This window comes from Phacochoerus africanus, chromosome 15 (assembly GCF_016906955.1).
Source record: "Phacochoerus africanus isolate WHEZ1 chromosome 15, ROS_Pafr_v1, whole genome shotgun sequence".
Taxonomy (NCBI): Eukaryota; Metazoa; Chordata; class Mammalia; order Artiodactyla; family Suidae; genus Phacochoerus; species Phacochoerus africanus.
This window is the reverse complement of record NC_062558.1, coordinates 54,382,775-54,405,810: the sequence shown is the minus strand read 5'-3', so window position 1 is coordinate 54,405,810 and position 23,036 is coordinate 54,382,775. Positions and strand designations below refer to the sequence as shown.

Genomic DNA, 23,036 nt, shown 5'->3' with positions numbered 1-23,036 from the left:
TTGTCTTTGATCACAATCTTTCCCCAAGTCTTAGGTGGAACTGCCACCGTCTTTGCCTCTGATCCTGACTCTTTGCTAATTATTTTCTTTCTTTAAGTAGGGATTTTTTTTTTTTTTCCTACAGTTTTTTAGCTTGATGGCAATTTGAATTCCTTTTCAATTTGTAAAGCATGAGCATGCTCTGTTCCTTCTTCTATAATTGATAGATAAACGGGGGAAGAATATTTGAAACACTACTAAAAATAGGAAAGAAAGACTTTCAAACTACCTACCATCTACCTAAATGTAAGAGTCTAAGGTTAGTTCTTTTCAGATGTCAAAATATTTGAGTTAATTAAAAAATTCAGCTTAACACTCTATCAGTTAATCCCTTTAATATTGCACTAATGTTTTACATGTTACTAAAACTGACCCTGAAGGTGTAGGCTTCTTAATGAGATTCCATACAACTTTTTTATTTCCTTCATTTTATTTATGAGGAAGTCAGATACAGCACTTTTAAAAACTGCAAATTCAAACTGTCAGTTTCTCCCTTAACCTTTGAACATGTAAAAGCACGACATTCTTAGTTAAAGCTTAATGGGAAAAGGTCTATTTTTGAAGCAAATATATCAAGAAGCATTGCTTGTGATTTTCAAAAACTAAATATAGCTTACATACTGGCCCAAATTGTATTTTTCATTTAGGCAACTGAAATCCCTTCAAAATGCAAGTTATTGTTTAAAATGTCTGTTTGGAAAGATCTTATTTCAATGTTTATTTACAATTGTTGTCCGTATTTATGAGTCCAACCAACTACCTCAGGGCCAGTTGCATAAGCAAGGACCATCCTGGAATTCTCATCAAAGAAATGCTGCTGGCTTTGTTGGAGAAAAAGGAGACCAGATATCCGTAGCCCCAAAATACTGTTCTATGATTTGTCTAATTTCTGTGCTCACAAAGTAAATACCTACATGCACTGTGGATACATATGCATTAATTTTATGAATCCTTATGTGTGTGACCTTCAAGGTAATCGAAGACAGAAAGTCATTTTTAAAACTAAGTTTTCTGCTTCTTATCCTCTCTCCAGTTGTTGTTTATATCTGGGGAGGATGTTGCCATATTTTATGTTTTGGAAATTCATTGAGAGTACTATTTATTTCACAGATATTTTTGTTTGCTTTCAATCTGTTATTTTAAATGATCTCCTATTACAGAGTCCAAAACTGGACAAGTCCGTGGTAGCTTCAGAATGTGCCTTAATCATATCATCTCTCTCTTCCAGGAATCAATTAGTGATTTCTATTGGTATTACTCTGGGAAAGATGTTATTGATGAACAAGGACAAAGGAATTTCTCCAAAGCAATTCAAGTAGCAAAACAAGTCTTTAACACCCTTACAGAGTATATTCAGGTAAACATTTAAAAATGTCTGTTATTTGAAGAAGGAAAGAGAAAAAAAGGGTCAACTGGTTGGCATTGAATTTCTTGGAAAAATGCAATATGCTTGAACTATTTTCCGGCTCTCAGCCACATTTTTTGTTGATCCCTTTCATACATTCTTTTTTTTTTTTTTTTGTAAAATGATTTTTATTTTTCTCCATTCACAAATTCTTATCCAATTATTCATTTAAAATACTAAGAGGAGTTCCCTGGTAGCCTAGCACTTAAAGATTCAGTGTTGTCACTGCTGTGGCTCAAGTTCAATCCCTGACCCTGGAACTTCACGTACTGTGGGCCTGACCAAAATAAATACATGAAATAAAATAAAATATGAAAGTTGAGAGTGAATTTATGTGGAATGAAACTGCCTTATTACCCCTTCGCAGATTGAGATACCATGAACTCCTTCAAGGCCTGAACCATGTTGTTGACTGTGTCATAACTCTAGGGCCCAGTCTCTATGTTAAGCACTCAATAAATATTAAGGAAGGAGGGGAGAGAAGAAGGGAGAGGGCAGAGCTTTAAATCACTCTTCATAGTATTCCAGTGAAAATGAGGGAAAAGTTTCAAAAGAAACTTTATAAAAAAAGAAGTACATTTTAAAACTTCATTTTAATATGTGTATGCATGTATTGTCGACTGAAAAAAAATGCACAACCTAGAAACTGAGAATTATGTTTTATATGGTGGACTTGCCAAGGACAAAGCCCAGGATACAGCCTTTCAGATTCCTCTAGGGACTGCTCTGAAGAGGTAAGGAAAGAGCCAGGATATACAGGAGTTTTTTTGAAACAAACAAACTAACCAACCAACCCTAGGCAGTTGGAACATCAAAAGGTTTCTATTAATTAAATAAAACCAGACATTTCAGGTTAATGAATTTGGTGCTTTTCTATGTGAGAAGATGTAGAAGTCTTGGTTCATTGAAATCATTCCTTTGATATGAACTATAGCTATCTAGGGCTTAGGGTTAGGGTTAGGGTTAAAAATAGGGTATCGTATTTTTCTCCACCCTGAATCCCCTCAGGGTGCACCATTGCTGGAGCCTGCAGTGGCTGATGGCTTGATGGCCAAAACATCCTTTGCTTATTGATACCGCAGACAACATTCTTTGTACACGGTATATATATTCACATATATGTGTGTGTATGTATGTATGTATAATATGCTGCTTTTTTTTCAGTAAGTAAAATTTTGCTGTTTTCTAGAAGACCCGTCAGTCATCTTTCCTTCCTATCTTCTGTCCATGGCCGGTATTACTCTTGACTCAGTCAGTGTGTTTGAAGCTCCAAGTGCAAGGATAAAATTAGAGGAAGAAACTTAGTGTGTGTTGTTAGACTAAACAGAATCTTGTAGTGGGGAAAGAGTTAAGTAAAAATAACAGCTATATCCCCAGAGCCTAACATTCTTACAGGTGTTTGTAGAGTGACTGAGTGAACTGTTCACGGCTGAGTAAAGTCCCAGGGCTGAGTGGTGCAGAGGAAAGATAGCAGGATGCTGTTCCTTACCTCCTCCAGGCCCACTCTCTCCTCTGCATTCATACTTTGAAAGGATCTCACTTTTTCTCTTCTCTCCCTGGTCGGAGCAGAGGATCCTTATTTCAGCATTCAAAATGGAAAAGCCACACTTGATAATTCTAATAACTTTTCTTTAATTCAAATATAAGCAAAGTTTTAAAACTGTTCCAATCCACTCATGTTCCTATTTCCTTTTCTTCCTTGGCTTCCATTATTGCCTTAATATTCTCATTGGTTTCTAGAAAGAAAGCAGTATGAGGTTCCAATGTGAACTGTCCTGATTAAATAATAAGATTGACTGGTGACATTAGCAGGTCAATGAATTTTATAGAAACAATAAAATGCCTTCTATAGAACAAATTAAACTTAAATGCCTTTTCAGCAAAAAGCAGGCATTCTTTGGTTCCTAAAGTAAGTGAGCATCCTAAATTTATATAAAAATTAGAAGCATCTGTTGACCTCTCACTATGTGCAAAATTATTCATTCTAATCTGTTTATATAACACAGAGCATTCTAACTGAACATTCAAGGGATAACAGGTTAAGTAGCATGACTTTATGGCTTGTTCATTTTTTAACTTAATACTTCTTATTTATATGGCATATTTTCATATAAATTAATCAATACTCACAATGTTTTTAATTGATTGTGACATAATTTCATTTTTATTTTTCTAAATTTTTGTCTTTTTAGGGCTGTACCAACAAAATATGGAAGTTCCGGGCTAGGGGTCGAATCAGAGCCATAGCTGCTGGCCTACGCCATGGCCACAGCAATGCCAGATCAGAGCCGCATCTGCAAGCTACACCACAGCTCATGGCAACACCAGATCCTTAACCCACTTAGCAAGCCAGGGACTGAACCCACATCCTCATGGATACTGGTCGGATTCATTACCACTGAGACATGATGGGAACTCCAGAATAATTTCAGACAGACAGAAAAGTTGCAGAGAATTCTGCAACTATATGATTCACCCAGCTTTCCCTAACATGGACATTTTATATAACCACAATACAGTCCTCAAAACTAAGAAATCAACACCATACTACAAACCAAATTATAGACTTTTTTCTGACCTTACCAGTTTTTTTCATTGTCTTTTTCTGTTCCAGCCCAGGTCACCATATTGCATTTACTGAAATATATTTTGAATTAGTTTGCCCTAGCATCATATTGACTATTGCTGATGCTATGAAAAAAAAAAAAATCTCATCATTCATTTCATGCTTACTAGGGGCTGGCTTTTAAATGACAGCATTGCAGTTGCTTTTTGACTCCAATTTTTGCTAACTATAGAAAATTATATAAGGAGGGGTCTAAAATCATCAAAATAAAGGTAACCTCCTAGAAGATTTCAGCTCCAGTTTTAATAAAGGGGACGAAGAATTCCTTGAGCAAGAGAGCATTATAGGAGTTCCCATTGTGGTTCATCAGGTTAAGAACCCGACATAGTATCTAAGAGGATGCAGGTGTGCTCCCTGGCCTCACTCAGTGGTTAAGGATCCAGCATTGCTGCAAGCTGCAGAGAAGGCCGCAGATGCAGCTTGCATCCAGCATTGCTATGGCTGTGGCGTAGGCCAGCCACTGCAGTTCCAATTTGACCCTTAGCCTGGGACCTTCCATATGCTGTGGGTGTGGCCCTAAAAAGAAAAAAAAAGAGAGAGAGAACATTATATTGTCAAAGTTCCTAGAATGACATACAGGGTGATTGGTGAGAAAATAGAAAGTTTTATTTGTTGCTCCACAAGAAGGTCCATCTGAAAGTAACTGCCTTCTGGCAGTTAGCCAGGGTTTCAATGTTATAGACACCAAAGAGGTCCAGAGAAATAGGCCTATGAGGTGGCCTGCGAGGAAGAGGTTCCATTCAAATGTGAACAGTTCTCAGAAGTGCATGGCCTGAGGTTGAGCAAGTCCCTGTGTGTTTCAGGTTACAAGGAAATGTGGATACTTGGGCCCCAGGTTTGCAGCTGTCACCTAGAGGTTGCCAAACAATTCTTGGTCACCTAGGGTTGCAGATCTTAGTTTTTTCTAATATAATATTTTAACTTTGGGTCGATACCCTAAAAACCACATGAAGAAAATTTTGTTTCTTGAAGAAAAGTCAAGTTTCTTTTCTTTGAAATGGCCTTCTAGGGTTCACCCACTGGCCTCCTGCACTTTTGGTGTTAGCACACAGGGGCACATGGCCACAGCTGGACTTGAACCACAGTGAAACCCTGAAGATCCATGGTTTTGACCTGGAGTTATGGTAATAGCCAGACAGCATTAACATACACTGTGAAATTAGCGTGGCCTGGTGCATTGAATGGGTTGGGGTATTAACCTCGAAGCTAGAAGAACTGATTCCTTCTCCCCACCATCTCTTCAGACTCACTCCACAGCCATTTCTTTACCCCTCCTAGAATGGATCTTGTGTGCTGGCCACTGGCAACCAAATTCCTTCCGTCCCTCTGTCATAGGCATCATCTCATTTCGGTCAGCCTGTGGCAGCACCATCACTTAACTCTTATCCAGTGTAAACCTTCCCTCACCCTGGGGCCTATTTTGTGCTGGAAAGGCCTCTCTAGGCGAGAGCAAGGGTCTGACTCTCCACTGGGTCACCTGCTCTTCCCCCTCCTCCTCCTCAACCTCGGGCTTCCTGGGGCTGGACCTGTAGGCAGGAAGCAGAATGGGAAGGAGGAGTCTTCCTTGAGGCCTCTGGCCTTCAGGACTGCACTGAAGTTCTTTCTCAAGTAAGAGGGCTTGGCCCTCTCACTGTTTCCCGTGCCTTGAAAATGCCTCTTTCCCCACCCAGTTTCAAATGGTTCCACAGACTCTGTGCATCTGGTGGCGCCCACTGACCTTGGAACCACATGACTCTTTCAGCCAGTTTTGTTGGCAAGATTTCAAAGTCCTGTTGGACAAGAAAGCTCCCTCCTGAGTAGCCCACTTAAGAAATCTTTTTTTTGTCACTTTCTTTCGCACTTTCTAACATGGGGCTATTACCTGGAAACTGGGTTCACCTCTTTGTGGGTGTGGAGCCAATAGACATAACCAACAGGAAGATCAGGAGAAGGAAGTATTTATTGTTACTTGCAGCAAATAAGGAGAACACTGGGGATCTTTCCCAAAGCAGAAAAATCAGGAACGCTTTTTTTCTTTTTTTCTGTGCCATGTGGAAGTTCCCAGACTAGGGTTTCCATCAGAGCTGCAGCTGAGGCCTATGCCACAGCCACAGCAATGACGGATCCAAGCCACATCTGCCACCTACACTGCAGCTGCAGCAATGCCAGATCCTTAACCCACGGAGTGAGGCCAGGGATTGAACCCGCATCCTCATGGATATGATGTTGGGTTCTTAACCCGCTGAGCCACAACAGAAACTCCGTAAATCTGAAAAGTTTTAAGCTAAGGGTACATACATATTCATGAGAGGGCATGAGTAGGGAAGTCAGCATAGAATTGGGGCACAGGGTGACAGAGTCCAAGCTTTAGGTGACTGAAGTCAGGAAGATCAACATCCTCATTCCATCTCCCACCTGGGTGAGGGCCTTAGGCCTGGGGGACTTGAAGCTATATTAGATAGATTATTATGTACATCCCTTGAGGAGGAACTAGGACTCTGCTGTATCACTGCACTGTTGTTTGACTGCCTCTTCTCTGTTCCTTTGTTCCCTTAAGACCAGCGATTACTGAGACCAGTTCAAGGGCAAGCATTGTGGCCAGACTTAGATCACAAAATGGCTCAGGCCAAAAAGGCTTCTCTTAGGTCCAAAAAGCCATGCCTGGTTCTCTTTGGGGACCCTCCCCCCAACCTATCTGCTTACAAAATCATATGCTACCCAAGCTGAGGAGACAGAAGAAGCTAAGCACTAGTGATGGTTCCCTTGGCACCTCCTCTCTCCCTCCATGTAAAGGGATAAAGAAGCAGCTGTCTCCCCTCCTCCTGTGGCAAGGGGTGGGGTGAGGATGCCCAGCAGGGGCAGAGCTCTCTCCAGCCTTTCCCTTTTCAACTTCAGCACCTTTGCATCTTTAGGGTAGAAAGATCTCTGTAGTCTCCTTTTGCGGGTATTCAATCCAGCACCTTGCTTTTGGCATATGAAGGTACTTGCCACTCCACTTGGGGGCCTCAAGTGAAGATGAGACAGGACAGAGTTCCATTTCCACATCTTGTCAGTATTAAGGCTGTTCTCCTTTTCAATCATTTGTCTCAAGTAAAATCTGAAACATTTAATGCACTCTCCAGCTTAAACTTGTTCTGAACCATTTGTCCAATGAATGAATGAGTTGGAAGTTAAGAACTTATATTTCTTTTGAAATATAATGCCCGTTATTTCTTTTCCTGGTTGGTGTGGGTGTGTCTTCACCATGGGATAGAGCTTTTCCTTGGGGAGTAAAAATATAAATTGTCCCTAACCAAATAGCCTGCCTGCTACAACACACACTCTAGTGTCACATAAAGATCTCTTCTGAAGTGTAAGCTGAGAGTGCAAACTTGGGTTCTAATTGCCTTGGACTTGGCTTCATGAATTTAATGACCAAGTGTTAATTTTTAAAAATCTCAAGGCTGTATGATTGGTAACCAGGATATGGCTGTGCAACAAAGAATATGTTGAAGAGGATATTTTTGTCCACTATATGAATGCTCTGTCCAGGTTGCTATTTAGCAGTAAGAAATAAGTACCTTTCATTTGCAGCATAATCTCAAATTCTTTTCACATAAGTAGTAACTGCTCATTGATCTGACTTAGCTAAAATAACTGGACCTCATCCTTTTCCTCTAAATAGAAGAAACCAAAGTCAGACAAAAATGAAATAATTCACCATTTTTTTTCTCCAGTATTTTCTTATTCATAGAAACAGAAAATGAAAATCCTTGAGAACCTGTTTTGGGGATTTTTTTTTTTAATATTAAACATTTCAAAGAAGAGTATGCTTAGCTCCTAAGACAACTCGACCTTAACCATCACTTTCTTTTTGGATTCCTGTCTTTTCAGATAGCATGTTGGTGATAAGATACGTAAATGCTAAGCTAATTTTGTCCTTGGTATTGTAAAGTTTGTTTTGGCAGTGAAATGATGAGGAATGATTGCTTTCTGTCTGTCTCTTCTCCAGGGTCCTTGTACTGGCAACCAGCAGAGCTTGGCCCACAGCAGGCTCTGGGATGCGGTAGTGGGTTTTCTTCATGTATTTGCCCACATGCAGATGAAGCTCTCTCAGGTAAAGCAACTGTCCTCCATCATTCTAAGCGACAAACTGGGGACTGTGATCATTGGAAATATAACACTCTCTGTTTGAATACTACCTTTCTTAGATGACTTCTTTATACATCTTTAGCTCTATATTTTAAATAGATATTTCTTTCAAATAAAATAACTTTATGCAAGTTGAGAAAATATAGGACCCATTATTCAAATTTGAGAACAAGGAATTCCTGTCGTAGCGAAGCGGAAACGCATCCCACTAGGAACCATGAGGTTGTGGGTTTGATCCCTAGCCTCACTCAGGGGGTTAAGGATCTGGCATTGCTGTGAGCTATGGTGGAGGTTGCAGATGTGGCTTGGATCTGGCGTTGCTGTGGCTGTGGCGTAGGCTGGCAGCTATAACTCCGATTAGACCCCTAGCCTGGGAACCTCCATGTGGTGCTGGTGTAGCCCTAAAATGAGAAAAAGACAAAAAAAAATTTTTTTTGAGGACAAAAGATATTAAGGAATTGACTGTAATAGAGAAATAAAACAGTGTTGTCTCCAAGCATCATACATTTTACAATCCTTCCTAGACCCCATTTCTTGATGATTACTCACTGGAGCTTTCCTCCTCCCTACAGATACTTGCAAAAGGATTTAAAAGGGGATTTTAGCAAACAAATTCTCTGTTTAGGGGAGAGAAATTCCTTCTAGGGTCATAAACAAGCAGCTGTTCTCAATAGATGACATTTCACCAATTAATAGAAAATTTAACTTCATGAAAGTCAAAGAGGAAAAAAAAGAACTCTACAGATGGGCAAATAAAGAAGAAATATATTTTTCACCATTTTTTCGTGTGAAATGAGTGTATCTTGAAAACACCATGCTGTTTTCTCACTAATATATTTCATTTGAAGCTCAGAGTATTGCATTTGGAGCTCAGTGATACACAAATAGAAAAATTCTTAATAGAAATTTTGAGTAAATATATCCCTCTGATACAGTGCATTCTGATAATATGTCCCAAGGGCTGACATGAGAGAATGCTAGATTTAAAGTCAAGACCACCTGTCCAGCCCCTGTGATTTTGTTCACGTGTGCCCTGAGTGTGGGCCAGCCCCCTCTCTTCCTCAAGTCTCCTTTTCTTCAGCAAAGTGAGGAAAGTCCTACTTGCCCCCTGACCTACAAGCAGATGGAATGTATGATCAAAGAGAAAGCCAGACACTGGTGAAAGTGGCAAGGAGAGATTTAATCAGTGATAGCTGTTACTGTAGGGAAAAGCATCTAGTCTGAGCTGAACTCAACGTGGACTTGTACCGAGGGGACTGGGTGTTTTAAAAAGGAGGAACAGGGAAGGGGTGAGCAGGGCTCAGTGGAGTCAGAGAAGAGAAAACTGACAATGGGTTGGTCAGTGTGAATGGATGAGGCCTGTGAGGTCTATGAGCTGGTAAGTACTGAGGTTCAGATTCTACCCTCTCAGGGAACCTGGGAGAGGGATTCTACTGACCTCAGGTGTGGGCTGGAACAAACACTGCATTTTTCCAGCAGCCTTGGGTTTTCTCAGGCAGGGACCCTCGTGGGGGCTGGGGTCATCCTAGGGATGCAGCCTTGCGCTGTAAGGAGTCTTTATAGACTAGGATTGAAGCCTGGCGGAGGAGCCTGGCCCAATTGGTCAAGGAGAGAATCTTTGTCAATATCTAATTATTGGTAACTTCAACCAAATAAGGAAGTATCATGAAGCTTTCATTTAATTGCTAATGACATTGTAGTAAGTAAAGGAAATCAACATGAGCTGAATTTATATACTCCCAAGAGAGTTCTTCTTATTCAGATGCTCTTCCATCATTTTATTGGCATCTGGTGCTGCTAAGCAGTTATTGACAGTTTAAAGATCTTTTCAAGTTAACAACTGTTGAGGAAGAAGAAGTCATATCCTTCCAGCAGTGTGGAAACTTAGCTTCCTGTGTAGCAAAACTCCAATGAATACAAGAATTCATGAGGTTGTAATGTAGCTTAAAGAACATGCCCTATTTCCAGGCACTGAATCTAAGCATAGCATATTTGGACATGTCATATCTGTGTGAAAGAAGCTTTTTTCTGGGTAGAAAATCAAGAATGAAACCAAAAAGCCAGAAAATGTTAAACACAGAAAAATTCGAGAGCTTAATCAAATTGGTAAAAAAGATATATTATGCACTCTTTATACAGGTAATACTGTCTACATTGTTGATTAGATTTTTATAGGGCGAGTTTATCTCATATCACTGTTAGGCCTATTTCCAGAATAAGTTAATCTTTACAAAATACATCACGTCTTTGTATAGGAAGTTAGAAGAAAAGCCAAGTCCGGTCTTTTCAGGTAAAAGAAAGATGCCCAGTGGGCAGAAGCCCTGAGTCTTGCCTGCCTGGCCCAGGACGTACCAGCGCTGCCTTAATTCCTCCATGCTCATGTTAGCCTTGCTCATTGTCTGTACAGATGATTTGATCTGTGAATTGGAATCAACAGTAAATTGGAATTCTTTAATCCCAAAATGTATATTTTTAAAAAACTACCATATATTTTGCCTCCCTTTAGCTCCACATTGCTATGAAGTGTCTCCAGTGTCTCCACACTTTGTGTGTGTACAAGTATTGATGTTCTTGATGCATAGTTGTCTCATATAATCTCAAATGCAATGTGTTCATATTTTCAGGATTCCAGTCAAATTGAGCTACTGAAAGAATTAATGGATCTTCAGAAGGACATGGTGGTCATGTTGCTGTCCATGTTAGAAGGTAGTTTTGATTTATATTTTCAAATTCCCTTCATTCTTTTATTGTAAGGATTCACTATGTGCTTGCTTTGAGGGTCAGCACACTGCCAAGAATAAAATATCAACACTGAGTTGGGACAGGGGTCTTGGATTTATTCCTTGATCATTCTTTTCTCAGGTTAGTTTTTTAAAAAAGAGAAATTCTGACTATCACAGCTGCGGAATGAAACCACTGGTACTTTATTCCTGGTGGCATCTTTCATTTCACAGCAATACCCCAGAGTACGCTCTTCACAAGACATTATATAAAGAAGGTTTTATTTGTTTGTCATTCTGTTTGTTTGTAATCAGTGGGGATTACAGACGTTTGGATACGCCCCAATTGTGTAAATTGCTGCTTTGAGCTGAATACACTGTCACTCCTGTGGTTTCTTCAAATTCTGTAGGAGGAGGAGGCTGGGGAGAGCCCTCCAGCCCTACCCTACCCCCACCCACCAAGGCAGATGCTGGTGGCAGCCTGTGGAAGTACCACAAGCCATTCTCAGGTTTTCATTCTCTTGCTTTTCTCTTTCCAACTTCTTTTCCTTTGTCTCAGGCAGTAAACAGTGCTTAAGAGCTTGGGTTCTGAGATCCCCCACCAATGTCCGCTCTCCCACTTTCAAGCAGCTTGACCCTAGGACAAGTCATGTCTCCATTTTTCATTCTACTCCTCTGTGAAATGGAACTGATGATAGACTGATTTGAGAATTCAGTGAAACCATGTGTGTACTACCAAAGCAACAACAACAAAGGAGTTTGCTATTCTGTTCCCTATCTTTTTTCCTTAAGTCCCTCCTACTTTCTCTCTCTCTGTTTCTTAGTCTGTCTTGCATTGTGTAACTGCACCTTCACTAATGAAGGCAGTTGTCATGCCTCGTGCTGGGACTTGAAAGATGTAGGATTTGTTTAAAACCCGTGGCAGCCACTTTATACCCCCTGAGCACAAGATCCTTTTACCATGACCCCAATTCAAACTTTAGTCTACATTACAGTAACAACACAACCATAATAATTACAGCAGCAGCAGCAGCAGCAGCAGCAGCAACCACAGGAATGACAACTTAAAATTGACCTCGTTGAATGTGCCAGCTGCTGGTTTAAGAACTTTTTCATCCTAATACAAGGTTCATGAATTTGATGGCATCATTATCATTATTTTGCAAATGAGGAAACTGAGTGCAGAGAGGCTGAGAAGTCTGCTCAGGTTGCTCAGCTCAGATGATGTAGCCTGGATTCAAACCCATAAGCATGGCTCTGGAGACCATATTGTAGGTCGATGGCCTCACAAACACACTAAGTCTACTCACCATGCATCTTTTTTCTGATGCCTTTTTTTGTTGTTGTTGGTTTTTTTTTTTTTTTTTTGGTTTTTAGGGCTACATCTACAGCTATGGGGGTTCCTAGGCTAGGGGTTGAACTGGAGCTATAGTCGCCAGCCTACACCACAGCCACAGCAACACCAGATCCTTAACCCACTGAGCGAGGTCAGGGATTGAACCCACAACCTCATGGTTCCTAGTCAGATTCATTTCCGCTGCGCCACAATGGGAACTCCTTGTCTTTCTTACATATCACTTTCTGTTCAAGAAGTAAAAGTATTCGATGACTGGACTTCCCTGGTGGCTCAGTGGGTTAAAGATCTGGCATCGTCAGTGCTGCAGCATGGGTTCAAACCCTGGCCCAGGACCTTTCCCATGATGCGGGCATGGCCAAAAAAACAAATGTGAATTCCCATTGTGGTTCAGCCGAAACAAACCCAACTAGTATCCATGAAAATTCAGGTTCAATCCCTGATTCAGTAGGTTAAGGATCTGGCATTGCCACGATCTGAGGTAGGTTGCAGATGTGGCTCAGATCCTGTGTTGCTGGCTGTGGCATAGACCAGCAGCTACAGCTCCACTTCAACCCTTAGCCTGGGAACTTCCATATGCCATAGGTGTGGCCCTAAAAAAGTAAAATAAAATAAAATAGCCATTCAGTGACTCTATAATTTAGGATAATATCTCATTTTCTCAAGCTTATCACTGATCTGCCATTTTATAACTATAAACTTTCTGGACCATAAGGAAATGTAGGGAGAACCTTTTCATTCTAAACCAGAAAGAGGAGGTAATTTGCTTTCAGTGGATCTACTTGAAGCCCTTACCCTAACCTTTATTTAATTTAATTAATTGATTGCTTGACTTTTTAATGGCCACACCAGTGGCATATGGAGGTTCCCAGGCTAGGGGTCCAATTGGAGCTGTTGCCTCCGGCCTACACCATAGCTACAGTAACATGAGATCCAAGCCACGTCTGCGACCTACACCACAGCTCACAGCAATGCTGGATCCTTAACCCACTGAGCAAGACCAGGGATCAAACCAAAAAACTCATGGATACTAGTCAGGTTGGTTAACGGCTGAGCTACAACGGGAATTCTACCTTATCCTAACCTTTAATAATCATGTCACAGCAGGTTCATAATTTAGCCTTGCCAAACCCCAGTTTCCTCAATAGTAACACCAGAATTTAATAAAAAGTGCCTGCCTCATAGACACATGAACATGAAATCAGGTAATGTCTATGAGTGTACCAGTTTTTCAACCCTATCAGGCTGTGCACACACTCATTTTTATTATTAATATGAGACTGGATTTTAGTTTCTGGCTTTAAGATATAAATGTTTGCCCCATTTTTTTTTTAAATCCTAAAACATGTTGCTTCTTAGATCAATTAGAGGAAAAAAATGTTAGCTTTTCTTAACATTGTTCTACATGTGTTAAGCTAATTACTTTGTAAATTTGCTTTTACATGTGTTCACAGAATCACTCTTTTAAACTAGAGTTTACAAATCACTATCCATCTTTCCCTTCATGCGTTGGAAGATAAACAAGGCACTATCTTTGATTCCATTGCTAAATAAGATTTATATGGTTATTTTCTCTATAGCCACTGGTTTACTGGGAATGTTCATTTTGAACCAGTGCAATTCTTTACCCCCAGGCAATGTTGTGAATGGCACCATCGGCAAACAGATGGTTGATATGCTCGTGGAATCTTCCAACAACGTGGAGATGATTCTCAAGTTTTTTGACATGTTCTTAAAACTCAAGGACTTGACATCCTCTGACACCTTTAAGGAGTATGACCCAGATGGCAAAGGAGTCATTTCCAAGAGGGACTTTCACAAAGCCATGGAAAGCCACAAGCACTACACGCAGTCGGAGACCGAGTTCCTTCTGTCCTGCGCAGAGACGGACGAAAACGAAACCCTTGACTACGAGGAGTTTGTCAAGCGGTTCCACGAGCCCGCCAAGGACATCGGCTTCAACGTGGCGGTGCTCCTGACAAACCTCTCAGAGCACATGCCCAACGACACCCGGCTGCAGACCTTCCTGGAGCTGGCGGAAAGCGTGCTCAACTACTTCCAGCCCTTCCTGGGCCGCATCGAAATCATGGGCAGCGCCAAACGCATTGAGAGGGTCTACTTTGAAATCAGTGAGTCCAGCCGAACCCAGTGGGAGAAGCCCCAGGTCAAGGAGTCCAAAAGGCAGTTTATCTTCGACGTGGTCAATGAAGGGGGAGAAAAAGAGAAGATGGAGCTCTTTGTGAACTTCTGCGAGGACACCATATTCGAGATGCAGCTGGCGGCGCAGATCTCAGAGTCGGACTTGAACGAGAGGTCAGCGAATAAAGAGGAGAGTGAGAAGGAGAAGCCGGAGGAGCAGGGCCCCAGGATGGGTTTCTTTTCCCTCGTGACGGTCAGGTCGGCCCTGCTGGCCCTCAGATATAACGTCTTGACCCTCATGCGGATGCTGAGCCTCAAGAGCCTGAAGAAGCAGATGAAGAAGGTGAAGAAGATGACGGTGAGGGACATGGTCACAGCTTTCTTCACGTCCTATTGGAGTGTGTTTATGACCCTCTTGCACTTCGCTGCCAGCGTCTCCAGAGGCTTCTCGCGTATCATTGGTGGCCTCCTGCTGGGTGGGAGCCTGGTGGAAGGTGCGAAGAAGATCAAGGTGGCAGAGCTCTTGGCCAACATGCCAGACCCCACACAGGATGAGGTGAGGGGAGACGGGGATGAGGGGGAGAGGAAAGCCCTAGAAGGGACCCTGCCCTCTGAAGACCTAACGGACTTGAAGGAGCTGACGGAGGAGAGTGACCTTCTCTCCGACATCTTCGGCCTGGACCTGAAGCGGGAAGGAGGGCAGTACAAACTGATCCCACACAATCCCAATGCTGGCCTGAGCGACCTCATGAGCAGCCCCGCCCCCATCCCCGAGGTGCAGGAAAAGTTCCAGGTAACTTATCTGCAGTCATGGCCGCTCTCTGGACATCAGGCGGGCACAGTAAAGGAACTGGACCTCAGCTGCCTTGCTAGTGCCAGAGTGGCATTGGGTGTGACCTATCCCACCAAGAAGGAGGATTGGCCTTTTGGTAGGCAGAGCTAGTCTTATGAAGATTCTTTATAAATTCCTGAGTTAAACTCTTATGGTGTAAGCTCAAGTACTGACCCCCATGACAAGAGGCAATGGGACAGTCACTCATCCATAAATATTTTAGGAAGATTTGCTGTGTGTCTGATTCTACTGGGTGTCATAGGGATTAAAAGAAATCTAAGATGTGACCACTGCTTTCAAGTTGCCTTAAAGAGTTTATCAGAAAGATAAAACACCTATGAAAAAGCTAGGAAAGTATTAAGTAGCAGAGGCAGCAGACATGAGAGGTTTACCTGTGTTGGGAGAACGGAAACCTCAGTGTCGTTTTTAGTTAGAGGAGATTTAAGAAGTGGGCTTCATTTGATGTTGGAGGGTGAGTAAGATTTGAGTAGGTGAATGAGGGAAAGAAAGCCTTTGTGAAATAAGAAAAGTGGGAAGGAGCTCAGAAAGTTGGTACCTACTGTGCTGGCCAGTGGGTCAGTGTGAAGGGCAAGTGTGGGGGCCAGTAGAATGAAGGGCACACTTTTATCTCCATAGGGTAGGAAGGTATCTCTTAGAGAGATTTGATATGCGGTCACAGGGCTCCCTACACTCATTCAAAGGTGATATGTAATCCCCCTTCTCTTTTCCCCATTGACTCCTCCAAGGAACAGAAGGCAAAGGAAGAAGAAAAGGAGGAAAAAGAAGAAAACAAATCTGAACCTGAGAAAGCCGAGTATGTGTAGTTTCTGTACCCTTTCCTTTGTTTCTGTAAGTCTCTCTCACCTGTCGCATTCAGGGGATGCGGTGGAGTGGCATGCGCAGGATGACATCTGTCTTCTCAATAGAGGACCTTAGCCATGGGCAGGGATGAGCGTAGACACCTGCTGGGGGAGCCGCTCCTGTCTCTCCTTGGGGATTCTGCTTGGGTGTTTGTCTCTCAGGGGGAAGGACTCCATTGACTCCCTGTGATGCTCTCTGCAAGCTGAAGTTCTTTGTTTAAAATCAAGCATCTCTCTGTCCTTGTAGAGAGGGGAGGGGACAAACGTTCTGAACACCCATAGAGTAGAATCCTTGAGGAGTGGTATTCCTTAGAGAGCAGTCTAGGGGCACCTGCCTGGAGAGTCTGTTAAAGCCACACATTCTTGGGCCCCACCACAGATTCTGAATCCGTAGATCTGGTGTGGGGCCTGGGGATCTTCATTTTCACCAACAGTCCTGGTGCTACAGTTATAAATGCAGCAATGAGAAATAAAGAGCTGACTATGAATCAAAGAAAATGATTTCCTCTTAATACTGCCTTTCTGTTAGTGATTGAAACCTATGTCTTTCCCCAAATTTACATAGTTTATTTATTTATTTATTTATTTATTTATTTATTTATTTATTTATTTATTTATTTATTTTAGGGCCATACCCACAGCATATAGAAGTTCCCAGGCTAGGAGTTGAATCAGAGCTATAACTGCTGGCCTATAGCACATCCACAGCAATACCAGATCCAGACCTAAGCTGTGACCTACGCCACAGCTCATGGCAAGGATACTTAACCCACTGAGCAAGACCAGGGATTGAACCTGCATTCTTATGGATACTAGTCAGGTTCATTACTGCAGAGCCACAACAGGAAATCCAACATAGTTTTATATATACACTTTTCTTTGGCCACACCTGTGGCATATGGAAGTTCCTGGGCCAGGGATAGAATCCAAACTGCAGCTACACCACAGCTGCAGCAACGCTGGATCCTTAACATCCTGTGCCAGGCTAGGGATCAAACATGCACATCTGCAACCACCCAAGTCGCAGCAGCTGTGTCCTTAACCCACTACACTACAGCAGTAACTCCATATATGTACTTTTTTTTTTTTTTTGGTGCACATTAGGGCCACACATGTGGCATATGGAAGTTCCCAGACAAGGGGTCGAATCAGAGTTGCAGCTGCCAGCTTACGCTACAGCCAACACAGGATCTGAGCCACATCAGTGACCTACACCACAGCTCATGGCAACGTTGTATACTTAACCCACTGTGCAAGGCCAGGGAGGGACTGAACCTGCATCATCATGGATAATAGTCCATGAGCCACTGAGCCACAATGGGAATTCTTATATATACACATTTTTAACAATTAAGGGAAATCAAATTTTTAAGTAAACCTGTAGTATTCTCACATAGCATTTTATTTTTCTCCTCCATTCCATTATTTCCCTTGGCTTATTTTCATTGTCTATTCTCTTTTTTTTTTTTTTTTTAGAATAGACAAATGTTTATTTAAAATTGTGTTAATTTAGTTGTAGCTATAAAATCCAAATAACATTAAAATAAATGATGTAACAGAAATAGTTCTTATTTTCAATGTTCTTTCTCATGGAAAAAACAACTTTTTCATATGCATGCTTGAGTAACTTAATACTTTTGAGTAACTTAATACTTTTTTAGGGAAAATCATTTTTATTTCTAAATTATTTGAGATAGAAGAATTAGAAGAAATCTCAGATGTGGTCACTACTTTCAAACAGCCTTAAAGAGTTTATTAGAAAGATAAAATGCTCATGAACAAGTTAGCAAATTAAGTAGCAGAGGCAGCAGACAGTAGAGGTTACAAGTTGTTTTAAAGAAAACACTGGACACGACGTCATTTCACCCATAAATACCTTTATTTTATTTCACCCATAAATACACATATGTATTTCTAATTGCTAAGGGCTTTTTTAAAAACTGTAGTTATCGTGCCATTATTTGAACCGAACAAAACTTACAGTATTTCTTTAAGACCCTCTAATACTTGCTAAATAGTTAAGCTTCCTTAATTATCACAAAAGGATCTTTTCACAGTTGGCTCATTTGAATTAGACCTCAAACAAGGGCCACCATTGTCTTTTCTTTATAGTCAGCACTATTCATTGTCATAGATCTTGCACTGTTGGATCAGTTGTAAAAATGTCTGCATAAATGACTATTATAGTGAAATGTGAACATATGTAACAGGGCATGACAGTCATTTCAATGGCAGCTCTTTAACGTTAAAAAATAAAGTTAGGAGGAGTTCCTGTTGTGGCTCAGTGGTAACAAACCCGACGAGTATCCATGAGAATGTGGGTTTGATACCTCGCCTTGTTCAGTAGGTTGAGGATCCCATGTTGCTGTGATCTGTGGTGTAGGTGGAAGACTTGGCTCGGATCTCACATTGCTGTAGCTGTGGCATAGGCTGGCAGCTGCATCTCCAATTTGACCCCTAGCCTGGGAACTCCCATATGCCACACCTGCAGCCCTAAAAAGAAAACAAAAATATTGAACATTAAAATAATAATTTAAAAAATAAAATATATTGGGGAAAAAATAAGGTATGTTGAAAACTCACAGCCTAAAAAAGGTCTCCATTGTTGTTCTCTTTTCAGTTAAATATTTTATTGTTACAACTGGAAAGGAATATGCTGTGTATAGAACCAAAGATACTTGAAGCCTAAAACACCCTATCAATTTGAACTTCACAGAAGTATCCATCTATAGGAATCTATGATAAGCAAGAAATCCTGCCCCAATTCGAAAATTCAGAATATTGTAATCCATAGGAAGAGAGAATAGTTATTAAAAATACGATGATTTAAATATTTGTTCATTTGCCTATTTTGGCACAAAACCTGTTCAGTTTAGTTTCTGGGTGGCTTATATTTCATTCACTTGCATTCATAGGGGAGAAGACGGAGAAAAAGAGGAAAAAGCCAAAGAAGACAAGGGTAAACAAAAATTGCGGCAGCTCCACACACATCGATATGGAGAGCCAGAAGTTCCTGAGTCAGCATTCTGGAAGAAAATCATAGCCTACCAACAGAAACTGCTAGTAAGATGTTTTAGAATGAATATTGTTACTGATAGATTGTGAGACCATAGTCATCCAGGTGCAGTAACTATTCATTGACCTTCCCTTGGGTGGCACCCAGCGAACAAAGTCAGCCTTGCAAGTATCTTGTATTTGCCCATCACCTCTGCACACATTCACATGTGTAACACACCCATTTCCTAAGTCCCTTACCTGATGGGTTTTTCTTCATAGCGTTTAACATTCCCTGAAATGACGCTTTTCATCTGTGAGTGTGCTTCTTGATTATCTGTTTCCTCCATCGTGGTTTACATGTTCTTATTCACTATCACATCTATAGCACCAAGAGTGGGACTAGATACATAGTAGGCCCCCAAGAAATAGTTTTGGGTAAATGCATGAATGCTTTGTTTAAATTGTCTGCCAATTTTGAGTCTCTCGATCCAGTGACCTTTTGATAATTTTTTTTCCACCTTCAGAACTATTTTGCTCGCAACTTTTACAACATGAGAATGTTAGCCTTATTTGTCGCATTTGCAATCAACTTCATCTTGCTTTTTTATAAGGTACGTACATCCTAGTCTTTTAATAACCCATCTGAAACTACAGATAGACCAAACTGAATGTAAAGATGGCACAGATCCCCCAGTGAGCACATCTCAACCTATTCTGAAATGTATTCCGATGAAAAGAGAAAAGCTGAATCTCAGGCATGTCACTGACCATATAGTACGGCAGGGATAGATTTACCACTTTGCACTAAGAAATGACCCCACTGAAGAATGCTTGATTTGGGAGAGGGCTTGCCCACGGTGTTCGAAGCTGCATTTGGCGGAATACCTCACTTGTTACTGATTTGGGTGTGGCATACCTGTGTTACATTAAATTCTTTTGATGACTGAGAAGGCAGCTTAGCCATCTGATGGTTTTTCCTGCATGTGTTCAATCCTCAGAACTGGTTGGCTTAGCCTTTGCTTTGGGCTTCCGCTTGTGCAGGGGTTTCACATCCAGCTACTTGCTCATAAGGCTGGGTTTCCATTGTTTCTTGTGTACACGGAGGTCTTAGAGGGAGTGAACTGACTGTACTTTAAATGGTTTGAATCAGGTCTCCACTTCTTCTGTGGTTGAAGGAAAGGAGCTCCCCACACGCAGTTCAAGTGAAAATGCCAACTTTGGCAGCCTGGACAGCAGCTCGCCTAGAATCATTGCCGTCCACTATGTGCTAGAGGAGAGCAGTGGCTACATGGAGCCCACACTGCGCATCTTGGCCATTCTGCACACGGTCATCTCCTTCTTCTGCATCATTGGGTACTACTGCCTGAAGGTGAGACAATGAGACACCAAGGAACCAACACGTTCAGGGTGAGGGGAGGAAGCAGCATGGAGAAGAGGAAAAAGCGGGGTGATGGTGCAGACCCAACAGAGCACGGCACAGGTGAAGTTGAGATGCCCCTTCAGGGTGGTCCAGGGCTGGGCTCTTGGAGCCTGGCTTTTAGAGCTCCTTATGGACCAGTCCCTGCCTGTGGTTGTCTTCCTATAGTTTTCTTTCACATATTGGTAATTATTCACTTATGGCCAATTTAACCTATAATTTGGCCCCACTAACCTAAACACTATGTCGCCTAGCAGTGCTCCAGTGTAATAAGAATTCTAGAAATACATCCTATGGAACATATGAGTCCTTTTGATTGTTCTGTTATTAGGTACCGATCTATTGCCATTCTTGACAAAGATGATTCACAGTGTATCCCAGTCACTCAGAGAGTGATGCAGATCCCTCCCTAGAGCCCTATCAAGGGAACAGTATCATTTGGTGCATAGAACTCAAGATGGACTCTCTGAGTGGCCCACATGGGTTAAGGATCCAGTGTTGTCACTGCTGTGACGAGGGTTCAATCCCTGGCCTGGGAACTTCTACGTGCCCTGGCCACAGCCAGCCAAAAAAGAAGATAGATTCTCTGAGTATTCAGGGCTGCCGATTACCTTTGCAAATCTCTTTATCTTTTCCCAGCATAATACTGCCTTTATTTTGCTGTCCCCTGCTTCTGATTGTAAAGCTTCTAGAAGACATTTGAAAAACCAGAGTCCTAGGAGTTCCCCTTGTGGCTCTGTTGGTTAAGGATCTAGCATTGTCTCTGTGAGGATGTGGGTTCTATCCATGGCCCAGTAGGTTAAGCTTCTGGCTTTACCACTGCTATGGCAGAGGTTGCAGCTGCAGCTCCTATTTGACCCCTAGCCTGGGAACTTCCATATGCCATAGGTGCAGCCACATAAAGAAAAAAAGAGAAAGAAAAACCATGGTCCAGGGTAAAAGACTAAAATGCAAAGTTTTTTTCACAAACTCTTCTACCTTCCTTTCCTTCCTTTGTTGTATGAAGGGGAGAGGGATGGGGGGGTGATATTTTTGGATGCTTCTAGAGTGTACGCATCTTTTTTTACATCTGTGCCTTATAATGACTGTCCATATGAAAAGGGAATCAGTGAATTCTGAAGACATTTTGGCAAACAAATTTTTTTGCTGATGTCGAAATTAAAATGTATTTCAAAACAACATATGGACACACTGAGCATAGAGTTATTAAAGAGATTACTTAACTAAAACTCTGCATTTTGTAGAATCATGCATTTGGAACATTGGTAACATTGCTAAGTTTTGTTTCATCCATGTATATGTATATATAATATACAAAAGAAAACAATTTTGTATAATCTTTTTCTCTTTAATCTTAAAAGTTGATTTCATTAGTGCAATCATCTGTGAACCTCTATGTGTTTAAAAACATATGCATATATATATTTTATAAAATATTTATGCATATATATATATATGTGTACATATAATATCCTTTCCATCTTCTGTTTTTCCAAAACCTCTAGATGCCTCTTTTGGCCTAAATATAGCTGATTCATTTTAACTCAGTTTTTACCTTCCTGGAGGTAACAAGGGAAATACTCCTTTCCAAAAGCTGTTTTTGAAGATAGTGACCACAAGAGATGCCGGTAAATCTAAACTAATTGTAATATGTTTATTTTTCAAATGTAGGTCCCACTGGTAATCTTTAAGCGAGAAAAGGAAGTAGCTCGAAAATTGGAATTTGATGGGCTTTATATTACAGAACAGCCTTCAGAAGATGATATTAAAGGCCAGTGGGATAGACTCGTAATCAACACACAGTGAGTAAAGAATTATATGAGACATTTCTGTGCTCAGTAATTTTAAGACATAAAATACTTTCCCTGGAGTTCCTGCAGATTTGTCACAAGTTTAGCAGAGGTGAATAATACATATTCAGCCAAGAAAATCAAAAGATGAAGCTCCATCAGCCTCTTAAAGGAGGCCATCAGTCTTTGCCCTCTGTGTTCTAAGTTCCTCCATCATCATGGCTTGGAGCCCATTTCCTCAGCATCTATGCAACCTGTCATCCATTCCTTAGTGTTCAGCGAAGTGCATCACTCGAGGTACATAACCTGCAGTGCAGGGTTATCTCACACAAAAGCATGGAGGAAGCCAAAATTATTCATTAAGGAATGAGTTGTAGCATTAAAGGCAAAAATATTGAATTTCACACTTTTAATCTAAGTTGGAAAATCTCCGTTGGCATCATCCAGCCCCCTAGCATGTAACTAGCTAAGCATTATGACATGTAAAAGCTAAGACAGAAAAAAACATACTTTTTCTGTATACTGATTATTTTAGCCTTGTGAGATCAAGAGCCAAACTGTTAGGTGCTGCTTCAGAGAGAAATCTATCATGAAAGACTAATATTCCACCTTTAGAGGTGTAAGTAATACAGCCTTTTTCAGTGGTTTGTACCACTCAAGAGTGAAATAGCTTTTTTTTATTGTGATCGGTTCTGCTTATTCTTAAAAAGCTATGATTTCTAGTAAGTTCTGGGTTTTCAAATGGGG

The 23,036-nt window shown here is 41.2% G+C and overlaps 1 protein-coding gene across 2 annotated transcripts in view; it reads left to right on the top strand.

Moving 5' to 3' along the window:
• RYR2 (ryanodine receptor 2) overlaps positions 1–23,036 on the top strand; it is a 775,249-nt gene that overhangs the window by 713,832 nt on the left and 38,381 nt on the right. Inside the window, exons 88-96 of one of the 2 annotated variants that reach the window (XM_047762364.1) lie at positions 1,268–1,396; positions 8,041–8,145; positions 10,805–10,886; positions 13,889–15,186; positions 15,972–16,039; positions 19,001–19,148; positions 19,607–19,693; positions 20,233–20,451; positions 22,171–22,301. In XM_047762364.1, coding sequence (XP_047618320.1) covers positions 1,268–1,396; positions 8,041–8,145; positions 10,805–10,886; positions 13,889–15,186; positions 15,972–16,039; positions 19,001–19,148; positions 19,607–19,693; positions 20,233–20,451; positions 22,171–22,301 — 2,267 coding nt within the window. The remainder of the gene's footprint in view (positions 1–1,267; positions 1,397–8,040; positions 8,146–10,804; positions 10,887–13,888; positions 15,187–15,971; positions 16,040–19,000; positions 19,149–19,606; positions 19,694–20,232; positions 20,452–22,170; positions 22,302–23,036) is intronic. The other variant, XM_047762363.1, reaches the window with a different exon arrangement.